Below are 22,688 nucleotides of genomic sequence, written 5' to 3' on the forward strand. Positions count from 1 at the left end.
GCGTCGCAGGGCCGTATAGTACACAGTACAGCTGCGCGCATTCAAGACACTTGCCGCAGACAGGTCTAGATGTCAATCATTCATACGCCAGTCGGACGGATTGCCCGTCCTCCGAGAGCCCTTATGCCGATCGATTGTCACTATGCAACCCCGATCGTTCTTTCTCCCTCGCCCAAGCGGGTGATTGGGTCGGTCCTGCCCCAAGCGAACCGTAGAGTTCTCGCAATTCAGGGTTCGGTCGACAACTCTCCGCAAGCGAAGCGTGTCTGGTTCCCTCTACCCTTCTCTACCACTCCTGGGCCATCCTAACTTATCGACGATGTGCCCGACTTCCTTGGTTGGTCACACGTCACCGCATGGCCGATTAACGAGGCTGTCATTCACCCGGCTGCTCACACGCAGATCGCCTGCAATGCGATGGCAGGCGTATAAATATTCACATCATCCGTCCGTCGTCTCGTCGCTCGTCTGAAGTGTACAAGCAGTAGAACACACAGCGCCCCTCGTCCGTCTCATTCTCAATAATACACCTTCCCTCGCCGCCTGCTCCACCCGCCATCATGCTGTCCGCCACCACCATCCTCCAGGCGCTCGCCTTTGCCACCGCCTTCACCACGGTGTCCGCCAAGACAACCTGCACCAACAACCTCGTGTCCTGCCACAACATCTCTGCATCCGCCAATCTGTGCTGCGTGAATGCCCCGGCCGGCACACTCATCCACACGCAAACCTGGGATTACAACAGCTCCTCATCCCCCTCCGAGACATGGACCATCAGCGGACTCTTGGTGCGTATCATGCAAGACGCAACTCTACGCTTTCCTTTTACTAACGCACAATGCCCCTTCAGACCGCAGACTGCAACGGCAACATTGTCAAAAACTGCGACCCCTCCCGCGCCTACTCCAACATCTCCAACATCCTGGGCGAGTTCAAGCAGACCCTGCTGCGAACACAGCTGTCGACCGACTGGCTGAACCAGTCCTCCTCCACCCTGGGCTTGACCGAGAACGAAGTCTGGGCGCAGGCCTGGGACACGTACGGCACATGTCTCTCCACTCTCAGTCCCACTTGCTTCGGGGTAAGCTTCTGCCCATATGCCAATAGTCGATTCACCCGCTGACTGCAAACGAACAGGCCGGCTACGTCCAAGGACAGGAAGTGCCACCCTACTTCCGTCGCGCCGTCAACCTCTACCGCAACGACGTGACATATTTGTGGCTGCGCGATGCCGGCATCGTGCCCTCCAAGGCCGCCACCTACACTGCGAACGTCATCATGGGCGCGCTCAAGGCGCAGCACGGCCACCCGGTGTACATCTACTGCGACGGCAACAAGCTGTCCGGCGTGGCGTACTACTACAACGTGGCGGGCTCCATCGCCAACGGCCAGATAAGCTCCATCTCCGCCCTTGGCGGCGCCAGCACCTGTCCGTCGAACGGGATTGTGTACCTGCCGAAGCCGTAAGGGCTTAAAGCGGTTGCTTGTTTTCTTGTTCACACGCGCGTTTACCAACAGCATAGAGGAGTTGGGGATGGAAATGGGTGCGGGAGAATTGCCTTGAAAAGACCATCGCCTGGCGCGGGTCGTGCTAGATTTTTCGTATTTACACTAAAATCGACTTGAATGTACCATGTCTATTGTTCATATAACATCAATCGTTATCCTCAACGGAACTTCGCCGGGGAGTGGGTGAACGGGTCTGCGCGGGCGAAGCTCTCTCAGAGGTGGTGCTGGAGAGGCGTGGGGACATCTCTCCACTCACGGCCAAGTTGCTGGCCGTGTTCTCCGGGACGGCAGCTGCATCGAGTCTGCTCGAGTCGGGGGGCCTCCAAGTCCTCACACTGTCACGTGGTTGTGCAGGAATGATGGTTACCGGCAGTTCTTCGCTCTGTCCACGGCCTGCTTTCTTCTCGCGTGCGTTTTGGCCCAGCCCTACGGCCGACACTCCCATGCGATTCTTCATGTTCCACGACGAGGATTTCGGAGTCGAGGTCGCCGTAGTTGTAGACCGTCCAGTGACTTCTTTGCGCGCCTGTTGAACCTCGGCGGGAGGCGATGCGCGTTTCCGCTTGAATGGATTCGAAACAGCCAGCCAGCTGCCGCTGGTCCGTCTCCTGTGGTGAGACGGCTCTTCCACCTCCGATACCACAGGCCCTTCTTTTTCTGGATCGGCGGTGTTTCCCGCCCGCCGTTGCTGAGCTCGAGCTTGCGCCTGCGCGCGTTCTTGTTCGGTGTTGCCGTTTGGATCTACTCGTCTCCTCACCGGCTGCGGCACGTCGGCCGCCGGATTGTACTGCACGACGTAGACTGTACTTGCAGCGCTCGTCGTGTCTGCCCTGCTAATCGGGCTGATCACCCGAGATGGCGGAGTGATGTCCGATGGCTCACGGGCTTCGGCTAGCTCTTGTGGCCGGGGTAAAGCGCCAAACTTGATACTCGGGGAGGGATTGGTGGGATGTGCAACTTCGGCCATAGTACTCGTCGACACCTGAGTCGTTCCCTCCTGACCCGAAGGTACTGTGTCCGGGGACGACGATGCCTTTGTTCGAATACGAAAGCGCTGGGCAACGCTGGTCAGTCCCTTCTCCAGTGCACTGGACTGAGTTCCGCCGCCGTCCTCATCCCGATCGTCGTCACGGCGGAAGAGTGCGCTGCGTGCACGACGGGAACTCACCCAAACGACTTCGTCGCTCGGCGTAATGTCCAGCATCTCATCGCCGTCGAAAATCTCGCGCCCGAGAATGCCATCCTTCTTTTCATCTCTTTCCAGTGCCTCGATACGTTCCACCCACTCCCACACCACCACGCTCGCAGCGGCCGCACCGACCCAGCGAAAGTAGTCACCCCAGGAGGCCACATCGGAATTGGAAACATCGGTGACGAAGAAGACGACGGGGGTGAGGATGGAGGTGAGGGAGAGCAAGGCGACGAGACCAATGCTGGGCATCTTGGAATGGTAGAAGGCGTAGCGGCGTTTGGTCATGGAGTAGTAAATGACCCAGGCGGCGTAGAGCAGGCCCACGGCCAGCTCGAAGAGATAGGAGAGGGCGGGGATGGCGTCGTAGAACTGGCGCGGGGTATGCTGCGGCTTGACGACGAAGGCGTTGAGACAGGAGAAGACGGAATCGAAGAGGATGAGGGCGAAGCCGATCCACTTGATGAGCACCTTCTCCTTGTGTCGCGGAAAGAGACGAATCAGCGTCTGCACTTGGGCAAGCCAGATGAAGACGTCGGTGATGACGCGCATGATGCGGATTTCCAGGGAGCCGAGCACCTCGTCGCGAAGGACAAGGGCATCGATGTAGCCGACGGCATATTGGCGGCTCGCGAACTTGAACGTGTCTGCGGTGGCGATGGTCAGGGAGATGGCGCAGGTGAAGGCGGCGACCTTTTGCAGCCAGGGGCGGGAGCCGATGCCAATGAGGTCGGTGTTGGCGCCGGTCGAGCCGCCGATGATGCCATGGCCACTGCTGAAGCCGGGGGCGGTGCCGGACTGGCCGAGGAAGTTGGTGCGCGGGGTGATGAGCAGCATGACGACCAAGATCCACGCAATGACGGTGGCAGCGGCGATGACATAGGTCTGCGGGATGGTGGAGGCGTAGAAGGGCTCGCCGCTGGCGATGGAGGCAATGTCGGCAATGGCGACGCCGGTGCACTCGGGGTTGAAGATGGCATCGGTGGTGAGGGTGATGGCGGTGCCGGCGAAGGCGATGACGCCGTTGGAGGGGAGGGAGAAGGGGGTGCAGTGTTGGAGGAAGGTGGTGGAGGAGGTGGTCGGCGTGCCCCAGAGCTGGCGCTTGGGTAGGAGGGGAGTGGGACGACGCATGGCTGCGACGGGCGGCGGGAGGCGGCTTGCGACACTCGTGGGGTCAGTCGGGAGGGACGGCCATGGCAGCGCAGAGGGGGTGGCGGGGCCGGGAGACGCAGGAAGGGAGTTGCGTAGGAGGGCGAAGAGGCGGTGCGAGAGAGGGTGGAGGTGGACGGAGGGAGAAGAGGTTGCGCTGCGCTGGGGATGCGATGAAGCGATGCGATTCGAGGCCTGCGCCGCGTTCGGGAAAACCTTGTTCCTCCCGCCGCCAGTCCCCGTGCCCCACTAGTCCTTACATAAGCCACGAGCATCAATTGCTGCATGTAGAGGCACGACATCATCATGTCCTCGCCCATTCGCCTTGCTTGTTAACTAATACTTGGCGTCTTCTGCATTTGACCCGGTCCAATCTTCTCGTTGTCAACACCATCCTCTTCAAGTACGGTCGTGGTATCGCATATCACACTATCGTCCCCTAACCCTAGCCATCTAACGCCATCATGGCTGACCAGACGCTGGGGACATTGCATTCGTTCCTGCAGAAGAACAACACCCAAACCTCATCAGGCGGGACTGTCGTGAGCTACTCACACGACACTGGCTCCGGCCCTGTGCTGTGCGCCGTCCATGGCTATCCCCAGTCCAGCTACATGTGGCGACACGTATTACTCTCATGTTCAACCCTCCTAAGCTCCAGATGTTCTTGCTGACGATCATCAGCTCGCTCCGTTGCTCAAGGACAAGATTTCCCTGTTTATTCCGGAGCAACCTGGATATGGCATCTCTTCCCTCCCGCCATCCTACGACAAGCGTGTCGTTGGTGGCCTTGTAATGGAAGCGCTCCACCGAGTCTTTGGGAAGGACAGACCGGTCATTTGGTGTGGTCACGATCGGGGTGCGCGGTTGGGCCACCGATTACTCGTAGACCGGGATCCCTCTCATAACATCCAAGCCGCAATGTACGTCCATGTCCTCGATATCGCGGCCCTGGGTACTCATCTCTAACCCTTTCCCCCAGCCTGATGGACATTGTCCCCACCCTCGTTCAGTACCAAGTCTTTTCAAACCCAAAGGCAAGTGTAGCCTACTTCCACTGGCCATTCCTCGCCACCGACCTGGCTCCAACAATGCTGGAAGCGATGGGGGGAGGCTACTTCTGCAACCTCACCCTCAAGAAAATCAAGGGCGGGAACGAGGAGGGCGTGAAGAGGTTCCAGGCAGACTATGCTTGGGATCACTACTCCCACCAATTCAACAACCCCGAATGCATTGCTGGAAGCTGTGGCGACTACAAATGGGGCGCCACCGGCGAGCCCGAGGCCCAGGAAGCCGACCAGAAAGCTGGCAAGAAGGTGAAGGTGCCAACGCTCGTCATCTATTCCGCAGCGAATCTGGGCAGGATGCACAATGTCTCCGCCGTCTGGAAAGACTGGGTGGAGGGAGAGCTGAAGTGCCACGGGGTGGAGGATGGGTATGGCCATTTCTTGCCGGAAGAATGCCCCGAGGTCATTGCGAAGGACGTGTTGGAATGGATCGAGCATGTCGGAAAGGCATCCTAGATCGATTGTAGCATCACGCCATCTAACCGTGAACTTTATTGGGGTATCCAGTATCACATACAGTGCCCGAGAAGCCAACGCTCCACCGCACACTGCCCATTATGACCACCATCAAACAAAATCCTCCCAACACGCTGGCGAAGGCGTAGCCCCAGCCATGCTTACGTCGCAATCCGTTGATCTCGCCCACCCAAGTGCTGACGGTAGTCAGACATCCGCAAAACCCATCTTGCACGCCTTGCAACACTTGACATCCTATCCGGCCCCCACCAAGCCCGCCCATGATGCCAACACCAACGTGCTGCAGATCGTAGCACATGCCCTCGATCGCGGTGCCAAACATATTGACCGCAAACGTGCCGAGTGGGAAAGCAGGGACCAAGCCGTTGAGCTTCAGACTGACGTAGAAGCGCAAAAGGCAGCCCAGAGGTGCAAACACGAGGGCGAAAAGCACTTCGCCGCGCCACTTTTCTTGCGCCCAAGATGTATCGCCTAACGGGCCGCCCGGTCGATCGGGAGGCCAGATGGCGAGGAAGATGGAACCCAGCCAGCAGCCGAAGCCCAGGAACACCGCGGCTGGGTCGACGAACTTGCGCACAAAGCGTCCATGGATTCTGGGGGTAATCGGATCTGCGAATGCTGCGACCTGCGCGCCAATGATAAGCCCTCCAATGGAGAGGGCGATGGTGAAGATTATGACTTGCAGAAATGCTTCGAAGGAATAGCCGTCGTGGCGAGCGATTGCACTTGAGGGCGCCGGCGCGACAATACCAGGATGTGGATGGTTGACTGGGGTGGGAAGGCTGTTGGAGAGGGCGAGGAAGACATCGCGGGTGAAGGAGGAGAAGGAGGTGTAACTACCACAGAAGCCCGTGGCCAGCCCGATGTAGAGTGGAATGGCCTTCTTGCGTTTCGTAAGCTCGGCTTTCCGGCGGTCTCTGTCTTCGGCAGACGCGTTCATCTGCTTTTCCTCCTCCCTCCTATCGCGGCGGGAGTCCTGGCGGAAGAGAGCCTGATCCTCGGCAAGGAAGCCGAAGATGAAGGAGCCGGCGAAGTTGGCCCAGATGACGGGAGTGACAATGGGGGTGCCGGGGTAGAAGGTGATCCATTGCGTGCCCAGTCTGGCCAGGGTTCCCATGATGGCGAAGAAGATGAGGTAGGAAACGGTGTAGAGCTCGGTGAGGTACCTGGGCGTCTCGCGCTCCCGTGAGCGATACTCTTCGGGCTGCTTCGGCTGATGGAAGGGAGGGGAGTCTGCTGCTTCATCAGGTGATGGATCGCGTCGGGTCTGCTGGCTCTCGAGAGTGTTGGGATCGTGCCTCTTCGGGGAGCTGTCCACTGGCGGCGGTGCAGCGACTTCGGTAAGATCTTCCTTGCCTTGCGGGATGTTGCGGCGCCGACGAGCCGATTCGCGTGGGCGCGAGCTCTTCCTGGAACGCGAGGCTTCGGCAGAGTCTCGATAGGAGGGGTCGTCTTCGAGTTGCGGCTCCCGGCGATGAGAGCGGGCGCCATCATCATCGTCATCCGCCTCGACCGGGCGGGCTATGGCGCATTCGTTGAGGTCTTCATAGTCCTGCGGTTCGTCATACGCGTCACGCCTGGAGCGCGACTTGGAGCTGGACGAACGTGGATCCGGGGTGTAGTAGTCGTCGCGCGCTTGGGAGGCGGAAGTGCCGGTTTCCAGGGGTTCATCATCGTCGGGGAGCAGGGTGATGCGCCCCAGCCGGGAGGACATTGTAGACCGCGTCCTCGTCGCACATTGATGCGCCTCCGTCTTCACCTAATTACGGCGCACGCGATAGCCGTTTCACCGTCTCTCCAGGAGGCATTATTGATGCACGAAAATGTTCAAAGAGGGTGATGTTTGGCACGGGACAACACTAGGCAAAACGAAATGGCCCCACCAATCAAATGCCATGCCGACAGCCGTTGCAGGTCATTGTGATGAGGATGGCACGGACAGGACGATCGGAAGCTTCTGATGAATGACAGACAACGGGGAAGAGGCAAAGTAGGTGTGTGCCGTGATTGTCTGCTGTCCGTTGGCGACAGTCCTTCAGGAGTGCAGAGCAAAGCTCCATCGTGGCCTTGGGCCAACAACTCGCGGCATTAAAGCGCCCCCACGTGCGCGGGGTGAGGGGACTTTAACTAAACCACTCTGTTGCCTCTTCACCGACGACGTTACCCTGTAGAGCTCGTACTGCTCCATCTCTCCGTTTACCAGAGTACACGTCGGCCACATCACGACAGTCAGGCACTCATCTTGTCGCATACTTGTAACATGGCGTCGAATGTTCACATCTCCAAACACCCCTGCGTGAGGGCGAAGCTGAGCCAATTGCGCTCTCGCTCCACCAACGCAAGGGAAACCAATGCTCTCGTACATGAGATCGCCACCATGGTCGGCAGTGATGCTCTGGCTCACGGCCTTGACATTGTCGAGACCGGCACCGTAAGTCCTCTTCCTTCCCACCCAGCCGAGCACCGGCTGACCCTGGGTTTGCAGTGTCATGGCCGCTGATCGCTTTCGTGTTTTATGCGTGTAGGACTACTCGCCCCTTGGCTACGAATACCACACCGAGCATGTGTCGCCCGAGAGAATCTGCCTGGTGCCCATCCTGCGCTCGGGGCTCTCCATGATCCCCGCCGTGCAAGCCCTACTGCCCTCTCCCGTACCAGTCAATCATTTGGGCATGTACAGGGAAAAGAGCACCTTGCAGCCGGTGGAGTACTACAACAACCTGCCCTATCACAAGACCGACGACCCCCCGGCCGCGGAGCTGGCCATCGTTGTCGATCCCATCATCGCCACCGGCTCGACCATCTGCGCCGCCATCGACACCCTCCGCGATTGGGGCGTGCAGCGCATCATCGTCATCTCGGTGTTGGCAAGCGAAGACGGCTTGCAGCGAGCCGCCGACTCTTGGCCCGGCGCCGTGGAGCTATGGGTGGGAGGCGTTGATGCTGAGACGGATGACCGAGGCATGATCAAGCCGGGTCTGGGAGATATGGGTGATCGGCTATTCCTCACGGTGGGCAAGTAATCCTAAACACCCCGGGGCCCCGGGGGGGATGAGTATGGTCGGACGTCATCGGTCCCCAAAAGTACCTGGAAATAGTGAGACCACGGAAAGAAGGGTCTCATGCTTAGCCAAGAAAAACCACCAGGCGTCGAACTCCGAACTGATGAACACCCATTTGTTTGATTTGCTTTCCGTGCTTGCCGCCTCGTCAAGCCGGATCGACATGCCGCAGAGCGCAAGCGAAGCCGCTCAACAAGACATCCCCAGCCGCGCCGCCCGTCATAAGCACCCGGCTCAACCGGGAGGTTCTGGGGTTGATCTTTGCCTGCTCGAACCCTCGTGCCGGTCCTCACGACCACGATGATAAATATGACGATCGTTCGTTAAAGCCTCCTGCATCTCATGTCTCCCTTTTAGGAACTTTCCCCTTTGGGAGGCGCCACAATCCGGGGTGATCAGTTGGAACGTCGAGCAATCTCAACTCTTGATCTCATTTCGATCCGCGCCAGCCAAGTGCCCCTAGTTGATGCGCTACATGCCCTATTCTGTACTGATCGAGGCCTGAAGGAGCCAGCAATGCGGCACATGCTCACGTGAGCCGGAGACCAGGGCTCCGAGTAAATGAACGGCAATCAAACAACGCTCCTGCAGCACCTCTCCGCGCTGACAGTGGGCGAATACCTGCGGAGTACCCGCTCGTCAGCCTTCAAGCCCCTATACCTGACCATTTTTCACACACCAGCATGCCCAATTGACTAGTTGGCATCAGTGCTTTGCCAAGGTGGGTAGTTTCGCTAGTTCAACCAGCCCCGAGTAAGTGGATGGCATTGCCTACTGTACATATGTACTGGCGCTTCATTTGTCTGTTCCGTGAGCATCATCACCGCCCACTTCACCGGTCCTTTCTTGATGTCGCTCACTTATTCAATGAATCCATCTTTCCAAGCTGAACATGAAACTCATTCTTCTCTGCCTCACGCTGTGCGCAACTGCCCAAGCCGTCCCAGTGCTTGTCAGCCCATGGAGCGTTCCTGATCCGAAACACGGAAAGGCTGATCCAGCCGTGGGCAGCAAGGAAGTAACGCATTTCCCACCGGAAGACGACGCGGAATCTATCTCCTCCCACTACATGACCTCGCAAGCCAGCACACCAACGACAGACACCGAGCCGGAATGTGAACAGGATCCCGAACTGATGGAAATCCTTGGCCACGTCGACGATATACTCGCCAGCGATCTACCCGCAGACGAGCAAGTCCCGTTCATCCTGGACGCCATACTGCATCATACGGAGAGTTTGCAGCAGCACGCGTGGTATCTCGGAGATGTAGAGAACGACGTCGACAAAGCACCCGCCCATGCCTCTTCGAGCAGCCCAGAGAAGATGCAAAGAATGTTCCGCGCCATCCTGGAACGCACGGAGGATTCTATCGCGCTCGACCGGATACGTGCAATTCTCTCCGAAACCAACTCGTTGCATAAGAAAATCAACAAGATTCTGGCTGAGATTGCCGATGATCTTGGATTGACAGTGGACGTGGGCTGGAGCGACGGCGCCCAAGTTCCTCTTACTATCGCTGATCACGATTGATGAGGTTGACGGGAATGACCAATTACATTGACCAAAACATGGACATGGTGCAGAGTGCATTCGGGCAAGTAAAATTGTATTACGCCATTGCACGTGGCCAGGGCGGATTGGTGACTGATTCTTCCCAACAAGCTTCCGCACCTTGGAAGACAACTCCATACACCAAACTTAGAAGGACCCAGGACTGGCATATGGCCCGGAAAACAGAACGAGACATGTCCGCGCCGCCCGCCTAAGTCGGTGAGTGCGACGTCACGGCGATCCGAGGTCTCAAAGGTAACGATCCCGAGCCCTCCTCAGCTGGCGTGCCGATCCCCGAAAAGGGGCTTGCTGTGCCGCTTGGGGCAACGGGGATCTGAATGTCCTCTGGACTGCCGGGGACCAGCTTCTGCGGAAGACCAGGAATGTGGATGCGCTTGGCGGAGTTGTTGTACGAGGCGGGGATGATTTCGATGATTTCATTGCGGGGGAATTGGAGCTTGGGGATGTCTGTGGCGGAGCAGGCCATCAGGTATCCGTAGAGGACGCGGAGGACGGATTCGTGGGCGATAATGAGTAGGTCGTTCTGCTCGCGCTCGAGTTCGAGAATGATGGGCTCCAGGCGGACGGCGAGATCATGATAGGACTGCGCACTCAGTTAGCACTAGGGTTGCACTCAAGACGTGAACACGGTCACTCACCTCTGCACGTGGATAGCGGTGGTGATATGGGTCCTGTTCGTGCTTTGCCACCTCATCGGGGAACTTTTCCCGAATCTTCCTCTCGCTCATCTTTTCGCAAACGCCAGGGTTGAGCTGGCTCATCTGGCTGCGTTGTCTCACGCGGTACCCCCGCGCCTCGAACTCCGCCCCGGTCTCCACTGTCCTCCTCCGCGTGCTGGTCCAGACGTTCAAGGGCTTCAACGCCGTCGACTCTGGAGCTCCGTGGGCGATTAAGTTCCGCCGCTCAGATTCGCGGTGTGCGATCAAGGTGTCGGTCATCTTGTGCGCATACGCTTCGCCCTCCGCACTTAGACTGGCATCGGCTTTGTAATTCTCCTCGTCCTTGGTGGTGCCGGCACGGCAAAAGTAGGTCTGCCTTGACTTGATGTGCAGGTTAAGCAGGTAAAAGACGATTCTCTGCGACAGATAGCCGAACGCGCAGTTGTTCACAATCACCCTTTCGCCGGCGTTGATCATCTTGACGTAATGCAAGTCGGTCTCCTCCATGGTCTCAAAGTGCGGTATCCGCGAGTTGATGCGTTGCAAGTAGTCGCGGACCGCCTCCTCCGGTGTCCAGTTCTTGTAGTCGGGAGAGCTGATCTTAACGGACCGCACGTTCTCCTCGATGATGCGCTCATCGGTACATGCGCTTTCTATGAAGAGCGTCTGCACGTTGTGTTTTTCAAACTCTCTGGCCAAAGCGCGACGGCCGGCGGCGAGGGGGTTAACGGCGTCGTAGATGGCGATCTGGCCGTTCTCATGATTAAGAAAGTGCAGAATCTCTTCTCTGCACTTTTTGAGGATTTTGTTGCGCAGGAGCACGGAGGAGGAGGAGGCATTCACATGGAAGTAGTCATCCGGCATCTCTCCCGTTTGGCCGACGTGCGCTCGCCTGTAATCGCCGAGATGGAAGATGTGCGTCTTGACCCCAAGCCAGCGGAGATAGCGGGCAAGAGCGACACTGATGTGGGTCTTGCCTCGCGCAGGCAGCCCAACGGTGGAGATGACAATGCGGCCGGAATGGAAAAGGCGGCCGGATTCGGTGGAGTAGAGCTGGGCGGGGGCCAGCGACTCCTTCTCTGGCAGATCGTGGATGGCGTCGACGTTGGTGCTGGAGCGGCGTCGAAGCATGAACGACTTTGCCGCCAAGTCTGCGGTTAACAGAGTGTCCATGGCCGGTGTGAATGGGCGGGTCCGAGCGAGTGGACAGAATGCGCGGCCGCGAGGCGAGCAGAGCAGATGAGAAGAATGGACGGTAGACAATCAGGGAAGCGAGCGCGTCTTTATGCTATCGGGAGTTCAGTCGGGTGATGGAAGAGCAAGGATGATGGCCTGTTCATAGCATTGCGCAAACGAGCTGCTTGACGGAGATTCGTAATGCGCAATCGCGAAGCTTCAGACGGCAGAGCGGAGATCAGTAATCCGAATGGCGGAGCCAGTATCCTGACTGTTGGTGTGTCAGTCCTTTGGACGGCAGGGAAGACGGATGAAGGCAATCGGCAGAAGATGGGATTGTGATGAGGTTGCGAACTGATAACGACCTCAGGCGGCGGAATGATGATACGAGGGCGGGACAGCCCGCATTCAAGCTCGCCCGTCATTGGCCAGCGAGAACTTGCAGTTTTTTGAAAGACACCTCCGAGCTTCACGTTCCTTTCGGGCACGCGATGCGGTAACTTCCACTTCTCTCCATCATCACTCCTTCATCTCTGCCTTCTGCGTCACTCTCGCGCACCACTCGACTGTCTTGTCTGACACCATCCCCGCCCTCCAGCCCTCTTTCTCTCCCCCGACTCCGCCGTAATGGCGGCACCTCCTGTCGATGAAAAGCTGGCCGCACCACTGTCCACACCACCAATCCTCCCCTCCACCCTTCCTCCCCCGCGCACCAATCGCTTCACCGACAGCATCCTCGATGTCTTTCGATCCTTTCAAGACCGCCGGGCTGCGCTCGGCCTCTCCAACCCAGGCACCGTCGATCGGATAGCGCACGAGGTGCAGCGAGATGTCCTCCTCAACAACATCACCTTCTCTGGTTTGCGCGCCGAATTGAACAAGAGCTTTTCCATATCGCCCTTGTTTCAAATAAGTCATGCCTTCTCCACCGGCAGCCAATACCTTTCCCCCTACACCTTCCTCGCCCTCTACGGCACCGACAATGTATTCCCAGCCCGGCCCACCCCTACTCTTCAACCCTCCCCTTGCTGACTTCATCACCAGTTTCTCTGCCAAGCTCAACTCGACTCCGACTCCACCTTCTCTGCCCGCTTCAACACTCGCCTCACCGATCGCTTGACATTCAAGTCGAACGTCCAAATGTCCCCCGCCTCCATGGGCGGGCCGGGCGCCAGCCAACTCTCCCTCGAACAAGACTACAACGGTGCCGATTTCACTGCTCAGCTCAAATCTGTCAACCCCTCCATCCTCGAAGGCTCTCTCACCGGCATGTTCATCGGCAGCTACCTCCAGAGCATTACTCCGCGATTGTCCTTGGGCCTTGAAGGCGTTTGGCAGCGTCCAGGAGCCGAGGATCTACCCAACGCCGCGGTCAGCTATGCGGCAAGGTACAGGAGCGACGAGTGGATTGGCAGCCTGCAGCTCCTGACTCAGGGTGGCCTACAGGGAAGCTACTGGAGAAGATTGACAGATAAGGTGGAGACGGGAGTGGATGTGAATCTGCAGTTTGCCGGCCTGAATAGCGCCGCGATGATGGGTGGGATGAAGAACGAAGGCCTGGCGGTCCTCGGCGCCAAGTATGAATTCTCCCGCTCCATCTTCCGCGCGCAAGTGGATTCGCAGGGAAAGATTGGCTGCGTCTTGGAGAAGATGGTCGCGCCCCTGGTGCGCGTGACATTTGCCGGCGAAATGGATCATTGGAAGGTGAGAGACTCCTCGAGGGGGTCCGTTGAAATGCAATTGCTGACACAGGCACAGAACGCCGCCAAAATTGGACTCGCCGTCTCCATTGAGAATTCCAGCGAAGAACTAATGGAGCAGCAAGACAAGATCTCGCCGGCTTCGCCACCGTTCTAAACGGTCGGCCTAGTCTTGCGATTATCCATCCTCTTCACTCTGTAGACGACAGCCAGAGACAGCATACCTCGGATCGGCTGTGTGGGCGCGAAACGGCGATTTGTGTACCTAGAAAACTCGTTGCCGTATCGGCGCAACAAACGGCGGGTGGTCGGCATCAGCATAGCGTGTCAAGGGGGGTTGTGGGCGTGTCAACGTTAGATTCCGCTTCGATTGTGTATGATAGGTAGCATTTGGATGACAGTACAAAGGCCTTGACCAACGCGCGATCGCTCGCTTCATTGCTCATCGATTTTGACTTTGCCAGCCTATATCGTGTCTATCCTCGCACCCCGCTCTAGTATCTTCCTTTCCGAAGCAGTTCGAGGACACGGTCAATCTCCAGCTGCACATCACCGTCTACCTTCGAACGCAGTTCCTCCAACGCGTTCCTGTCCTTCATCTTCCGTGCCTCTTCCACCGCCTGCCTCGGCATGCCGCATTTGAGCCACATTTCAATGCGCTCACCCAATGGAAGTGTCGTACACTTCGGGATGAACACCGAGGCAAGCTTGGTATTGCCGGCGCCCAGAATCTCGTTAAAGTAAGGCTGAGACACGTTAGCATTCGAATTACAGTGACGCGACGGCAGTAGGCACAACTCACCTCCCATCCAATCGGACTTTTCTTGGCCTTCCCAAGATCCTCCAACTCCCGCCATTCTCTCCTACTAACCAGTGCTCGCAATCGGATCCAGGAAACGGTCTTCTCCCCAATCTTGAACTCACTCTGGATCTTCTGGCTCCGCTTGACATTGCCCGTCTTCATCAACTTCGACAGCGTCTCGTTAATCGACAAGCCGACATACTGCTCATTGAGCTCCTTTTCAAATGTCTCCTGAAAGCGGAGAAGCTTCTGCGTATCCTCGAGGGCAGCCACCTGGGCCGCATGCTCTTTGCTATCGCGTAGAAGGCGGGAGGCCGATTTGAGCTTGTCCGTAGCAGAATTCAGCTCGCTGGCGTCAAGTGCTTCGGAGAGGAGGATATTAGAGCCGTCCAGCGGCCGGTCGCCTTGATAATAGAATTTCTTCAGCATTTCCTGATTCTCATCTGACGCGGTCGATACAAAGATTGCGGTGGCGATCGGGCGGCTGCGGATAGTGTGAAAGAAGCTTGACATGGGCAGTTTGTTCCTCAGGTTTCGTAGCACAAAGTCGATGAGGTCGGTGTCGCCGCTCAAAATGGCCTTGTCGAGCGCGATGGAGTCCTCTCCTACGCTCAATAGCAGCGGCACCTGTTTGCCAGCTCGAGGTTCATGTTCGAGCAGTTGCGTGGCGAGCGTGCCCCGTCCTTCATCGTAGGCCGCACGCGCAACTTCCTCGAACGAGATGCCACGCCTTCCGTTCAGCTTACGCACGATCTCTTCGCATATGCTGTCTTCGTTTGTGTTGGAGCTGCGCACCTTTTGACGGGCCCAGCTGACGTAGATTCGATGTACCGGTAGATGCAGAAACTCGGAGACTTTGAGCGCCAGCAAGTACTCTTGCCGGCTCACCAGTCGCTGTACAAGCCTCTCCGGGGTAAGTCGGATATACTGTTCATATGAAAGAGGTATTCCAATTTCGAAGAATCGAGCGGCGTTCAGCACGCGCAAGGCTTCGGTCATGTCGACGAAGTCGTCGCTGTTGTAGAGGTCGAGCACGGATTTGCCGAAAGAAGCAGCCTTCAGGAGTTGCTTTTGCCGATGAATGCTGAACTCCCGTCCTGCTGCTTTGACGCACACATCGACGGCTTCATCGAGCTGCGAGCGAATGATCTGGATGTTGTCGTCTGCTTTTGGCGACTTTCGCTCGAGGTGATCTGCGGCGTCCAGGAGCATGGCAGCCGGAGCATTGGATCCGAGTCGAAAGACTTCCTCTGTAGAATCGGGGACCTTTTCCAAAAAGTCGCAGACATCGTTGGTCAGCAATCTGATACCGTCGATGTCCGGCAGCAGGTGGACAAAGGAGGTGTAGGGTGGGTACTCTGTCGCCTTGCCATCTGGCCCGACGAGATGGATTTCGTCTTCCCACGCGAGTACAACAGCGTTGTTGCCACACCATTGGACATCTTTTGGCGGAGTCTTGACCTTGGAGTCGTACTCACTCAAAGGGTCTTGGAAGTCACTGCTAATCACCCACACCTTGCCGTCATCGGTGTAGAGGGCAATGAATTTGCCATTCGGAGAGATGTTGATGTGGTGAAATGGACCGGCTTGTAGACCCCGGTCCTCAGATTCAGCTGCATCCACGACATAGACAGTTTTGCCGACTGCTAGCAGGACTTCGACGGAGCGGGAAGACGTGTATTCCGGCGGCACGACGGTCCAGGAGAGAACGTCACCGCGCGGAGGGGCCGCCAGAAGTTGAGGCCGAGGCTCCTCATACCTGGTCACGGCAACTAGACTGTTGTTTCCCAGCAGCGCGACAAAGCCACTGGCCCAAAACTTGCAAGCCACCACTCCGTGCTCTTCCGCGCCATGTCCGAGGCTGGAGGGAGTGAATTCTCCATGCAGATCTGCGTAATTCCGAACGGCGCCATCATCGGTGACTACGAGCAGCCTCTCATCCTCCGACCAGCCCACGGCTACTATTCTCCCGCGATCCCATTGGATCTGCCGGATCAACTTGCCCGCGCAGCTGTAGATATCGATTGAGGACGTGTCGGTGTGGGAGCCACGGTAGGCAAAGAATTTGCTCTCATCTCGGTACAGTGCTGCAGCAGTCAGATTGGACTAAGCGGGGCGTGTGCGGTGTGCATACCTACAGCGCCACTGAGAGGGGCCCCGGCGACTTTGTAGTTTTCGAGTTCGATGTCGGGATCGAAGATGGATGTGTAGAGCTGGGTCTTGCGGTAGAAGCGGTCACCAACCCTCTTCCAGTCGGCAGTGGCTTTGGACATTGTCTCCGATGCTTCGCATTGTGCAGGAGTGCAGCCGCGAGCGTGGTTGTGAAGCTGGCCGGAAGACGAGATGTGGTGTCGATGAGAGCAGGCTCAAGTTGCCGTCCGTTTAGACGGTTGGTCCGTGCTCGCGTAGCTGCTGCCATGCTGCGACCACACCTCCCGCCCTCCATCGACCACACCGGCCTGCACTGCACCTCGGACTGTGCGGTTTGACGAGTCACTGCTCACGCGCAATGAACTGACACGTCAAGCTCTGCGTGGGAGTGAAAAGAGTGCAGTGAGATGTTCCGCGCAATCCATCGTAATGGCAACTTCGACCTCTCCGCCCCACGCCATCCCGTGCTGGATCCGCGCATCCAGGCCACTCTACAGGGCCTCGGCGATCTCGAGCTGGCCATCCTGATCTGCCTGATAGCACAGGAACACTGCATGCTCTCGGCGGAGTATGGCTCGATCCAGGATCTGCAAGAAGGTTTGCAGCTCATCTGCACCACGACGTTCAATCTTCAGCCTGTCGTCGTCCACTGCTCGGAGCACATCACCATTGATGAGTTCAGCGAAGCCATCTTGGTCCCCCCGCCCGACGATGAAGGCCGTCAGGACGTTGCTCCCCGCCAAACGCTCGCCGTGGACTTTACAGCGTCGCGCGGCAGGTCTCCAAGTCGCTATGGAAGCAACACGCTAGACAATCGGCGCATTGCAGACGCAATCATCATCACGAACATGGATCTGGCTCCGGAAAGTGTGCAAGTGCAAGCACTAGAGCTCATGCGCACCAAACGCATCTTCACGCGAACCGCCCTGCACACGGCCTCCAAGGATTTCATGGTGCTGGCCATCCCGTCGCATCGCGGCGCTCGTTTATCTCTGCACCTGAACGATCTCTTCTGCATGTCACACTTCCATGCAGAGGAAGACGGCTTGCCGTATCAGAATGATGATGTAGCCAGGCATACCGCGCCTCAGCTATCTTCCCAGGATGTGAAGGAGCTCCGGGCGTTGGCCGAGGAAGCGCGCATAACTCCCGAAATCGCGGCGTACCTGCATCACATTGTGGTCTTTATGCGCAACAATCGGTATATTAAGGGCGGCGTGACTGCCACTGCAACAAGACAGCTCCGAGCAATCTCCAAGACACTCGCGGTGTTGCACAGCCTCAATTTCGTCCCGCCGTCTCTGGTGGCCCTTGCGGTGCGAAAGATTTACCCACATCGCCTCAAATTGACCACAGTGGAGACCGAACGCAGCTTACAGTGGGGAAGCGATCACACGGCAGTGAAGAGATTGCTGGAAGGAGTGACGATTGGGGACGCCATTGAGGATGTGCTTGCGAGCGTTGAAACGCCGCTCTAGTCTGTACAGTCAACGACTGATCCGCCTGCGCAGCCTAACCCCATGGCCGCGTACTCGCCGGCTACAATACCTCGGCGCCGTCTGCAGTGAGAAAATCAAAGTCCGCCCCGAGCTCGGCCTGATTCACTCGGCTCTCATATAGGCCCCGGTACCCACGCTTCTTGGTCATTACTCGCTTGCCAAGTTGGCGAGACCGCTCGTCGAGATTAGTCTCGCGCTCTCGAATCCTTCTCTGGATCTCTTCTCCAGACAGCGCAACTTCCAGCAATCGCTTTTCAACATCAAGTCGGATCATATCTCCGTCCCGGACAATGCCCAGTGGCGAGTCTATCATGGCTGATTCCGGGGAGACATGGAGGACAATGGTCCCTCCGGCACTACCACTCATTCGGCCGTCGGAGATCCTTACCATGTCCTTCACCCCCTCTTTCGACAACTTTTGTGGGATCGGAAGCATTCCCGCCTCTGGCATCCCCGGATGACCAATAGGCCCAATACTCTGCAGGACGAGAACAGAGTCCTTTGACACCTGCAAAGCCGGATCATCGATTCTCTCAGCAAGATCGGCAGTGTTTGCAAACACGACGGCGGGACCAGAGTGAGACAACAGGCGGCGTTCCTTGCACGCCGAGGCTTTGATCACAGCCCCCTGGGGCGCGAGGTTCCCGCGCACCACCACTAAGGAGGAGTTTGGGTGGAGTGGGTCGGATAGAGGCCGGACAATCTCGTAAGAGTAAGGGAAGCCCTTGAATGGCTGTGCGTCCAGCTCTTCGCCGAGCGTCTTCCCGGAGATTGTCATGGCATTCAGATACAGCAATGGTCGCAAAGCCTCCAGAAGAGCTCGCATACCGCCTGCATTATGAAAATCGGTCATGTAATTGTCGCCGCTGGGTTTCAAGTCCACGAGCAAGGGTGTGTTTCTTCCAATCTCATCGAATGTATCCAGCGTGATCGAGCCGGCGACGGCCGGGTGTCGATTGATGATTGCGAGGAGATGCACCACAGCGTTAGTTGACCCGCCCATAGCCTGCAGAACGGTAATGCCATTCAAGAAGGATTCCCGAGTCAGTATCGTTTGCGGTCGGCGTTGCGACATGGCCACCTCTACTGCCCGAGCGCCGGTCTCTTCAGCCACCCGAAGACGCGCCGAAGACACCGCAGGAGCGGTGGCGCTGTTGAAAGGCATCAACCCCAGTGCAACTGTGATGCATGCCATTGTGCTCGCCGTGGCCTAGTGAATGTTAGCAGCTGGAGATTAAAGATCGCAACAAGCAAGTACGTAACATCACACCACATGTTCCCCCAGTCGGAACCAACTCGGCATTTAGCGACGAGATGTCTTCGATGTCAATCTCGCCCGCACGATACGCTGCCCAGTTCGAACGACAATCCGTGCAGGCGCCTAAGCGGACACCGCGATGCGATCCTGGCATCATCGGGCCAGTTACGATGGGAACGATGGGCTTGTTGGACGAAATGGACCCCATGAGCTGGGCGGGAACCGTCTTGTCACAGCCGCCGATCAAAATGCAGGCGTCCATGGGTTGCGCCTGGATCATCTCCTCGGTGTCCTGACGATCGGGGTCAGTGGAGCGCCATCACTGTGCACGAAAGAGGTCACATCTACAGCTTGTCGGACCAGGGTTGACTTACCATCGCCATCAAGTTCCGAAGGTACATGCTCGTTGGGCTGGAGAAGCTTTCGTGGATACTAACGGTAGGAAATTCGATGGCCAGGCCGCCGTGCAAATGGATGCCGCGCTTGAGAGCCTCGATGAGTTGCGGCACATTTGCATGGCATGGATTGAAGCCCGAGTGGGTGTTGGTGATGCCGATGATGGGCCGGGAAAGAGAGTCATCGCTGAGGCCGGCAGCTTTGATGAAGGCTTTACGGAGGAAGAGGGAGAACTTGTCATCGCCATAGCCTAGGATTCTCAGCCTTAGCATGTGCGTTGTCTCGCTACAAAGGTGTTGGATAGAGTAAGTCCAGTGTCATGTTAAGCTACGCGAAGGTGCTACTCGTGGCAACTGTGAGGTTTGCGAGCGCAGAGATCCGTGCGATTCATCTCGAGACAACTGAACAAGTCCATTTATTAGAGATGCTTACTTGCTAGGCCCTGCCGGAGACCGGTTCGGGATTCAAGGGGAACGGACAGGTCGTAATCGCGCAGCGACGAATGACCATTCTCCATGCTTGATGTGACGAAGTATCCGTAGATACGAGGAGAGATTGATGATGGGATGGTAGGCTTGGGTGTAATACCTCAAGGTTGGAGGTGTCGGACACCACCATTGCGGCCTGAGGCATCACCGCTTTTCCCGAATGGGGGTTCAAGCGTTTGAAATTTGTTCCGCGAAGCATCCCTCTTACAATCTTCTCTTAACACAAACCTTTCGACCACCGCATGTCTGTTCCAGCTGTACGTGAACGGCGGGAGCACGAAATACCTGGAACGTGTCATTCCCAAACTTCAGAGGTAAGGTGCATGTCTTCCGCTTCGAACACTGGCGGCAGAGCAGAGGACAGGCGGGGACGACAACAAGACGCAATGAAATATGCTAGAGCTCGCCATCTTCCCCCATAGTTGAGCGAGTGTGGACAGAGTTGCAAGAGTGAACCCGCCCATCACTCCGGTGATGTGGTGCTCCCCCACTTTACCCGCCGAGGAGTTCAAAAATGATTCGGAAGGGTTGGTATGGGGAGTGGACATGACTTGAGCCTTGCGATGCGAGGCTTGAATCTACTCTATTACTGAACGAGAGCCAGCTCGTCCTTGTATCTATCTCACGTCATTACGTCGGTTTCTTTGTTGGTACAATGCTAGCATGCCACATTAGTCGGAGCCCATTTCTCCATGCATCACTCGGCCCTAGTGAGATCCGCTGTCGCGGTAGAACTTCTCCAACTGCCGCGGATCCTTCGTGGCGATGTAATAGTTTCCCCCATGGTTGGTCCAGCTCACGCTGTTGGAGAAATAGTCAAACTTCTCCTGCACAAACAAGTTCGCCACCGAGCCAATGTTGCGCATGGAAATCTTGTGTCCTTCCGGTACGAAAGGTTTGAGGCTGACGATTTTGCAGCCCGTTTTGAGGTCCAGAAACAGGTCGCGTAGCTTGTCGTTGAGCGCTGGCGTGAAGGCCTGGTTGTTCACAAGGACCAGATCGGCTTTTTTCAAGACGTCACCAATCTCTTGATTTCGAGTGAAATCCCCCTGCAGAAGGTGGACCTTGCCAACCTTGAGGCCAAAGAGACGTGCGCGAGCGGGGAACTCTTTGGCCTGGAGTTCGGCCAGTCGGCACGGATTCTTCATATACTCGATGCCCCAGCTTTCACAGCCAACCTCCAACGCAGCCTGCAGCACAACGTTGCCCACCCCAGAGCCGAGATCAACAAAGACCTGGTCTTCACGAAGCCCGACCTGATGAAAGATGGAGCTGCAGAACCCATAGAAGAGCTCGCCATACACGTAATCGGTGCCGTTCTCGTACGCACGTAAGCTCTCCACTTTGGGCGAGACCGCTCGGGCATAAATTTGATCCAGTATCCTCTGCACCAGCAATAGTGGGAGTCGCCGTCGGGTTGCCAACTGCCGTTGAATCGTGCCATCTTGTACGAGAGAAGACAGGAGAGCGTTGAATTTTTCCACGATGCTTTTGAACTCTGGAATGCTTGCATGATTCCAAGCGCGCTTGAACTGCCGCTCCAGTTCCACACCGTCCGTCACAAGCTCCTCTGCTGCCGCGTCGGGGCAATAGAACTCGACGACCTTGTGGATGGTCTCGGAGATGTCCTCCATCGGCTTATAGTCCTCCTTCGCATTCCTCGGCCACTTGAGCTCGAAGCGCTCGCGCGCAGAATTGCTGGGATACTGTAGCTCCAGCGTCTCGAAAAAATCATGACCCCAAGGAGGTCTGTATTTGCTGGCGTATTCCCCCGAAGTGCAGTCTGCGCCATGGATGATGTCAAGCGCATTCTCCTCGCCAAACGCAGTCTCGTCCACCAGCTGTCGCGCCGGCCCCGTGCCTCGCGTCAAGGCGTCGTTGGTCTTGATGCGCTTCTGCGGACCGTCCAAACCATCTTTGCTTGAATCCTCGTCATCGTCCTCATCTTCGCTGCTGAAAAGAGCGCGATCGGGGGTATTGCTCTTTCTCTTCACCCCTTGCACCTTGACTATTGCCTTCTGCACGGGTGCACGCAAGGTGGGAGACTTTGTCGTGCCGTTGCTTTTGTACGGCTTCTGCGACAGCTTGAAACGATTTGCCGGCGTCGCGGCGGTGGTGGGTGGGGGTCTGTGGGTGCCGTTGGAGAGCTGCTTCTTGACAGGGACAACGACCGTCTCCTTTCGGATGACTGGCTTCTTGCCACCGCTCTTGGGATTGAACATGTCGATGTCAGAATGCGCGAGGCGGGCGCATGGCACCAGTCGGTGATGCTGCAAGACACGATGAAGAGAATGAGTGGCGCTTTGTTGCGAAAGAATGTGTGCTGTCTTCGAGGAATGCAAGGGTGGAGAACATGAAATGACCAGGAAATACCCTCCTCATTCTCGAGAGGTGCTGAAATTAAAACTTGAGGTTTTGGGTGGAAGTTGCCTTGCATCCGCTTCCGGAAGGCGCATGCTGCCTCAGGCAGGCGCAGACGCCGACCTCGGCCAGCCCCGGCTCTGCGCCGATGAACGCGGCGGCGTAGGGTGAT

The 22,688-nt window shown here is 57.1% G+C and overlaps 12 protein-coding genes across 12 annotated transcripts; 6 read left to right on the plus strand and 6 right to left on the minus strand.

Moving 5' to 3' along the window:
* The first annotated feature begins 189 nt into the window (after window positions 1-189).
* Window positions 190-1,556, plus strand: BDY17DRAFT_291028 (ribonuclease T2-like protein). The gene is made up of 3 exons (XM_033732599.1): window positions 190-788; window positions 851-1,081; window positions 1,138-1,556. Exons 1-3 carry the CDS (start codon window positions 561-563, stop codon window positions 1,465-1,467), a joined length of 789 nt encoding a protein of 262 aa, XP_033592755.1. The 5' UTR covers window positions 190-560; the 3' UTR covers window positions 1,468-1,556.
* On the minus strand, window positions 1,557-4,172 carry BDY17DRAFT_291030 (PalH/RIM21-domain-containing protein). The gene has a single exon (XM_033732600.1). It carries the CDS (start codon window positions 3,827-3,829, stop codon window positions 1,655-1,657), a length of 2,175 nt encoding a protein of 724 aa, XP_033592756.1. The 5' UTR covers window positions 3,830-4,172; the 3' UTR covers window positions 1,557-1,654.
* On the plus strand, window positions 4,166-5,415 carry BDY17DRAFT_291031 (Alpha/Beta hydrolase protein). The gene is made up of 3 exons (XM_033732601.1): window positions 4,166-4,473; window positions 4,532-4,770; window positions 4,830-5,415. Exons 1-3 carry the CDS (start codon window positions 4,312-4,314, stop codon window positions 5,368-5,370), a joined length of 942 nt encoding a protein of 313 aa, XP_033592757.1. The 5' UTR covers window positions 4,166-4,311; the 3' UTR covers window positions 5,371-5,415.
* Window positions 5,393-6,559, minus strand: BDY17DRAFT_245085 (CrcB-like protein-domain-containing protein; the record flags this gene model as incomplete). Its single annotated transcript, XM_033730602.1, has 1 exon — window positions 5,393-6,559. A coding segment is annotated over one exon (1,167 nt), but the record flags the coding sequence as incomplete, so codon positions are not given.
* Window positions 6,560-7,526: 967 nt separating this feature from the next.
* On the plus strand, window positions 7,527-8,437 carry BDY17DRAFT_72633 (uracil phosphoribosyltransferase-domain-containing protein). The gene is made up of 2 exons (XM_033738655.1): window positions 7,527-7,822; window positions 7,917-8,437. The coding sequence occupies exons 1-2, from the start codon at window positions 7,652-7,654 to the stop codon at window positions 8,412-8,414; spliced, it is 669 nt and encodes a 222-aa protein (XP_033592759.1). The 5' UTR covers window positions 7,527-7,651; the 3' UTR covers window positions 8,415-8,437.
* Window positions 8,438-9,085: 648 nt separating this feature from the next.
* Window positions 9,086-10,198, plus strand: BDY17DRAFT_72623 (uncharacterized protein). Its single transcript, XM_033738654.1, has 2 exons — window positions 9,086-10,048; window positions 10,117-10,198. The coding sequence occupies exon 1, from the start codon at window positions 9,346-9,348 to the stop codon at window positions 9,982-9,984; it is 639 nt and encodes a 212-aa protein (XP_033592760.1). The 5' UTR covers window positions 9,086-9,345; the 3' UTR covers window positions 9,985-10,048; window positions 10,117-10,198.
* Window positions 10,199-10,216: 18 nt separating this feature from the next.
* On the minus strand, window positions 10,217-11,858 carry BDY17DRAFT_307732 (6-phosphofructo-2-kinase-domain-containing protein; the record flags this gene model as incomplete). The annotated part of the gene is made up of 2 exons (XM_033735136.1): window positions 10,217-10,609; window positions 10,665-11,858. 2 exons carry the CDS (start codon window positions 11,856-11,858, stop codon window positions 10,217-10,219), a joined length of 1,587 nt encoding a protein of 528 aa, XP_033592761.1.
* Window positions 11,859-12,332: 474 nt separating this feature from the next.
* BDY17DRAFT_291040 (translocase of outer mitochondrial membrane complex, subunit TOM41) lies at window positions 12,333-13,984 on the plus strand. The gene is made up of 3 exons (XM_033732602.1): window positions 12,333-12,845; window positions 12,906-13,565; window positions 13,620-13,984. Exons 1-3 carry the CDS (start codon window positions 12,489-12,491, stop codon window positions 13,716-13,718), a joined length of 1,116 nt encoding a protein of 371 aa, XP_033592762.1. The 5' UTR covers window positions 12,333-12,488; the 3' UTR covers window positions 13,719-13,984.
* Window position 13,985: 1 nt separating this feature from the next.
* Window positions 13,986-16,760, minus strand: BDY17DRAFT_291042 (Vps16, N-terminal region-domain-containing protein). The gene is made up of 3 exons (XM_033732603.1): window positions 16,498-16,760; window positions 14,364-16,450; window positions 13,986-14,307 (listed from the first exon to the last, which is right to left on the minus strand). The coding sequence occupies exons 1-3, from the start codon at window positions 16,634-16,636 to the stop codon at window positions 14,056-14,058; spliced, it is 2,478 nt and encodes an 825-aa protein (XP_033592763.1). The 5' UTR covers window positions 16,637-16,760; the 3' UTR covers window positions 13,986-14,055.
* Window positions 16,761-16,921: 161 nt separating this feature from the next.
* BDY17DRAFT_246129 (uncharacterized protein) lies at window positions 16,922-17,992 on the plus strand (the record flags this gene model as incomplete). Its single annotated transcript, XM_033730702.1, has 1 exon — window positions 16,922-17,992. The coding sequence occupies one exon, from the start codon at window positions 16,922-16,924 to the stop codon at window positions 17,990-17,992; it is 1,071 nt and encodes a 356-aa protein (XP_033592764.1).
* A 61-nt stretch (window positions 17,993-18,053) lies between these two features.
* BDY17DRAFT_331598 (dihydroxy-acid/6-phosphogluconate dehydratase) lies at window positions 18,054-20,313 on the minus strand (the record flags this gene model as incomplete). Its single annotated transcript, XM_033737887.1, has 4 exons — window positions 20,100-20,313; window positions 19,646-19,917; window positions 19,262-19,563; window positions 18,054-19,212 (listed from the first exon to the last, which is right to left on the minus strand). Exons 1-4 carry the CDS (start codon window positions 20,182-20,184, stop codon window positions 18,054-18,056), a joined length of 1,818 nt encoding a protein of 605 aa, XP_033592765.1. The 5' UTR covers window positions 20,185-20,313.
* A 52-nt stretch (window positions 20,314-20,365) lies between these two features.
* On the minus strand, window positions 20,366-22,620 carry BDY17DRAFT_291049 (S-adenosyl-L-methionine-dependent methyltransferase). Its single transcript, XM_033732604.1, has one exon. It carries the CDS (start codon window positions 22,375-22,377, stop codon window positions 20,863-20,865), a length of 1,515 nt encoding a protein of 504 aa, XP_033592766.1. The 5' UTR covers window positions 22,378-22,620; the 3' UTR covers window positions 20,366-20,862.
* Between the last annotated feature and the right edge of the window lie 68 nt (window positions 22,621-22,688).

This window comes from Neohortaea acidophila (assembly GCF_010093505.1).
Source record: "Neohortaea acidophila strain CBS 113389 unplaced genomic scaffold BDY17scaffold_2, whole genome shotgun sequence".
Classification (NCBI taxonomy): Eukaryota; Fungi; Ascomycota; class Dothideomycetes; order Mycosphaerellales; family Teratosphaeriaceae; genus Neohortaea; species Neohortaea acidophila.

Bases quoted from the DNA above. Each gene is read 5' to 3' on its own strand.
- BDY17DRAFT_291028 (XM_033732599.1), top strand. From the start codon at position 561: ATGCTGTCCGCCACCACCATCCTCCAGGCGCTCGCCTTTGCCACCGCC. The intron at 789-850 runs GTGCGTATCATG...ATGCCCCTTCAG, and splicing joins GGACCATCAGCGGACTCTTG to ACCGCAGACTGCAACGGCAA. The intron at 1,082-1,137 runs GTAAGCTTCTGC...GCAAACGAACAG, and splicing joins TCAGTCCCACTTGCTTCGGG to GCCGGCTACGTCCAAGGACA.
- BDY17DRAFT_291030 (XM_033732600.1), bottom strand. From the start codon at position 3,829: ATGCGTCGTCCCACTCCCCTCCTACCCAAGCGCCAGCTCTGGGGCACG.
- BDY17DRAFT_291031 (XM_033732601.1), top strand. From the start codon at position 4,312: ATGGCTGACCAGACGCTGGGGACATTGCATTCGTTCCTGCAGAAGAAC. The intron at 4,474-4,531 runs GTATTACTCTCA...GACGATCATCAG, and splicing joins CCAGCTACATGTGGCGACAC to CTCGCTCCGTTGCTCAAGGA. The intron at 4,771-4,829 runs GTACGTCCATGT...CCTTTCCCCCAG, and splicing joins CATAACATCCAAGCCGCAAT to CCTGATGGACATTGTCCCCA.
- BDY17DRAFT_72633 (XM_033738655.1), top strand. From the start codon at position 7,652: ATGGCGTCGAATGTTCACATCTCCAAACACCCCTGCGTGAGGGCGAAG. The intron at 7,823-7,916 runs GTAAGTCCTCTT...TTATGCGTGTAG, and splicing joins ACATTGTCGAGACCGGCACC to GACTACTCGCCCCTTGGCTA.
- BDY17DRAFT_72623 (XM_033738654.1), top strand. From the start codon at position 9,346: ATGAAACTCATTCTTCTCTGCCTCACGCTGTGCGCAACTGCCCAAGCC.
- BDY17DRAFT_291040 (XM_033732602.1), top strand. From the start codon at position 12,489: ATGGCGGCACCTCCTGTCGATGAAAAGCTGGCCGCACCACTGTCCACA. The intron at 12,846-12,905 runs GTATTCCCAGCC...CTTCATCACCAG, and splicing joins CCCTCTACGGCACCGACAAT to TTTCTCTGCCAAGCTCAACT. The intron at 13,566-13,619 runs GTGAGAGACTCC...ACACAGGCACAG, and splicing joins GCGAAATGGATCATTGGAAG to AACGCCGCCAAAATTGGACT.
- BDY17DRAFT_291042 (XM_033732603.1), bottom strand. From the start codon at position 16,636: ATGTCCAAAGCCACTGCCGACTGGAAGAGGGTTGGTGACCGCTTCTAC. The intron at 16,451-16,497 runs GTATGCACACCG...TGACTGCTGCAG, and splicing joins CCCTCTCAGTGGCGCTGTAG to CACTGTACCGAGATGAGAGC. The intron at 14,308-14,363 runs GTGAGTTGTGCC...AACGTGTCTCAG, and splicing joins AAAGTCCGATTGGATGGGAG to CCTTACTTTAACGAGATTCT.
- BDY17DRAFT_291049 (XM_033732604.1), bottom strand. From the start codon at position 22,377: ATGTTCAATCCCAAGAGCGGTGGCAAGAAGCCAGTCATCCGAAAGGAG.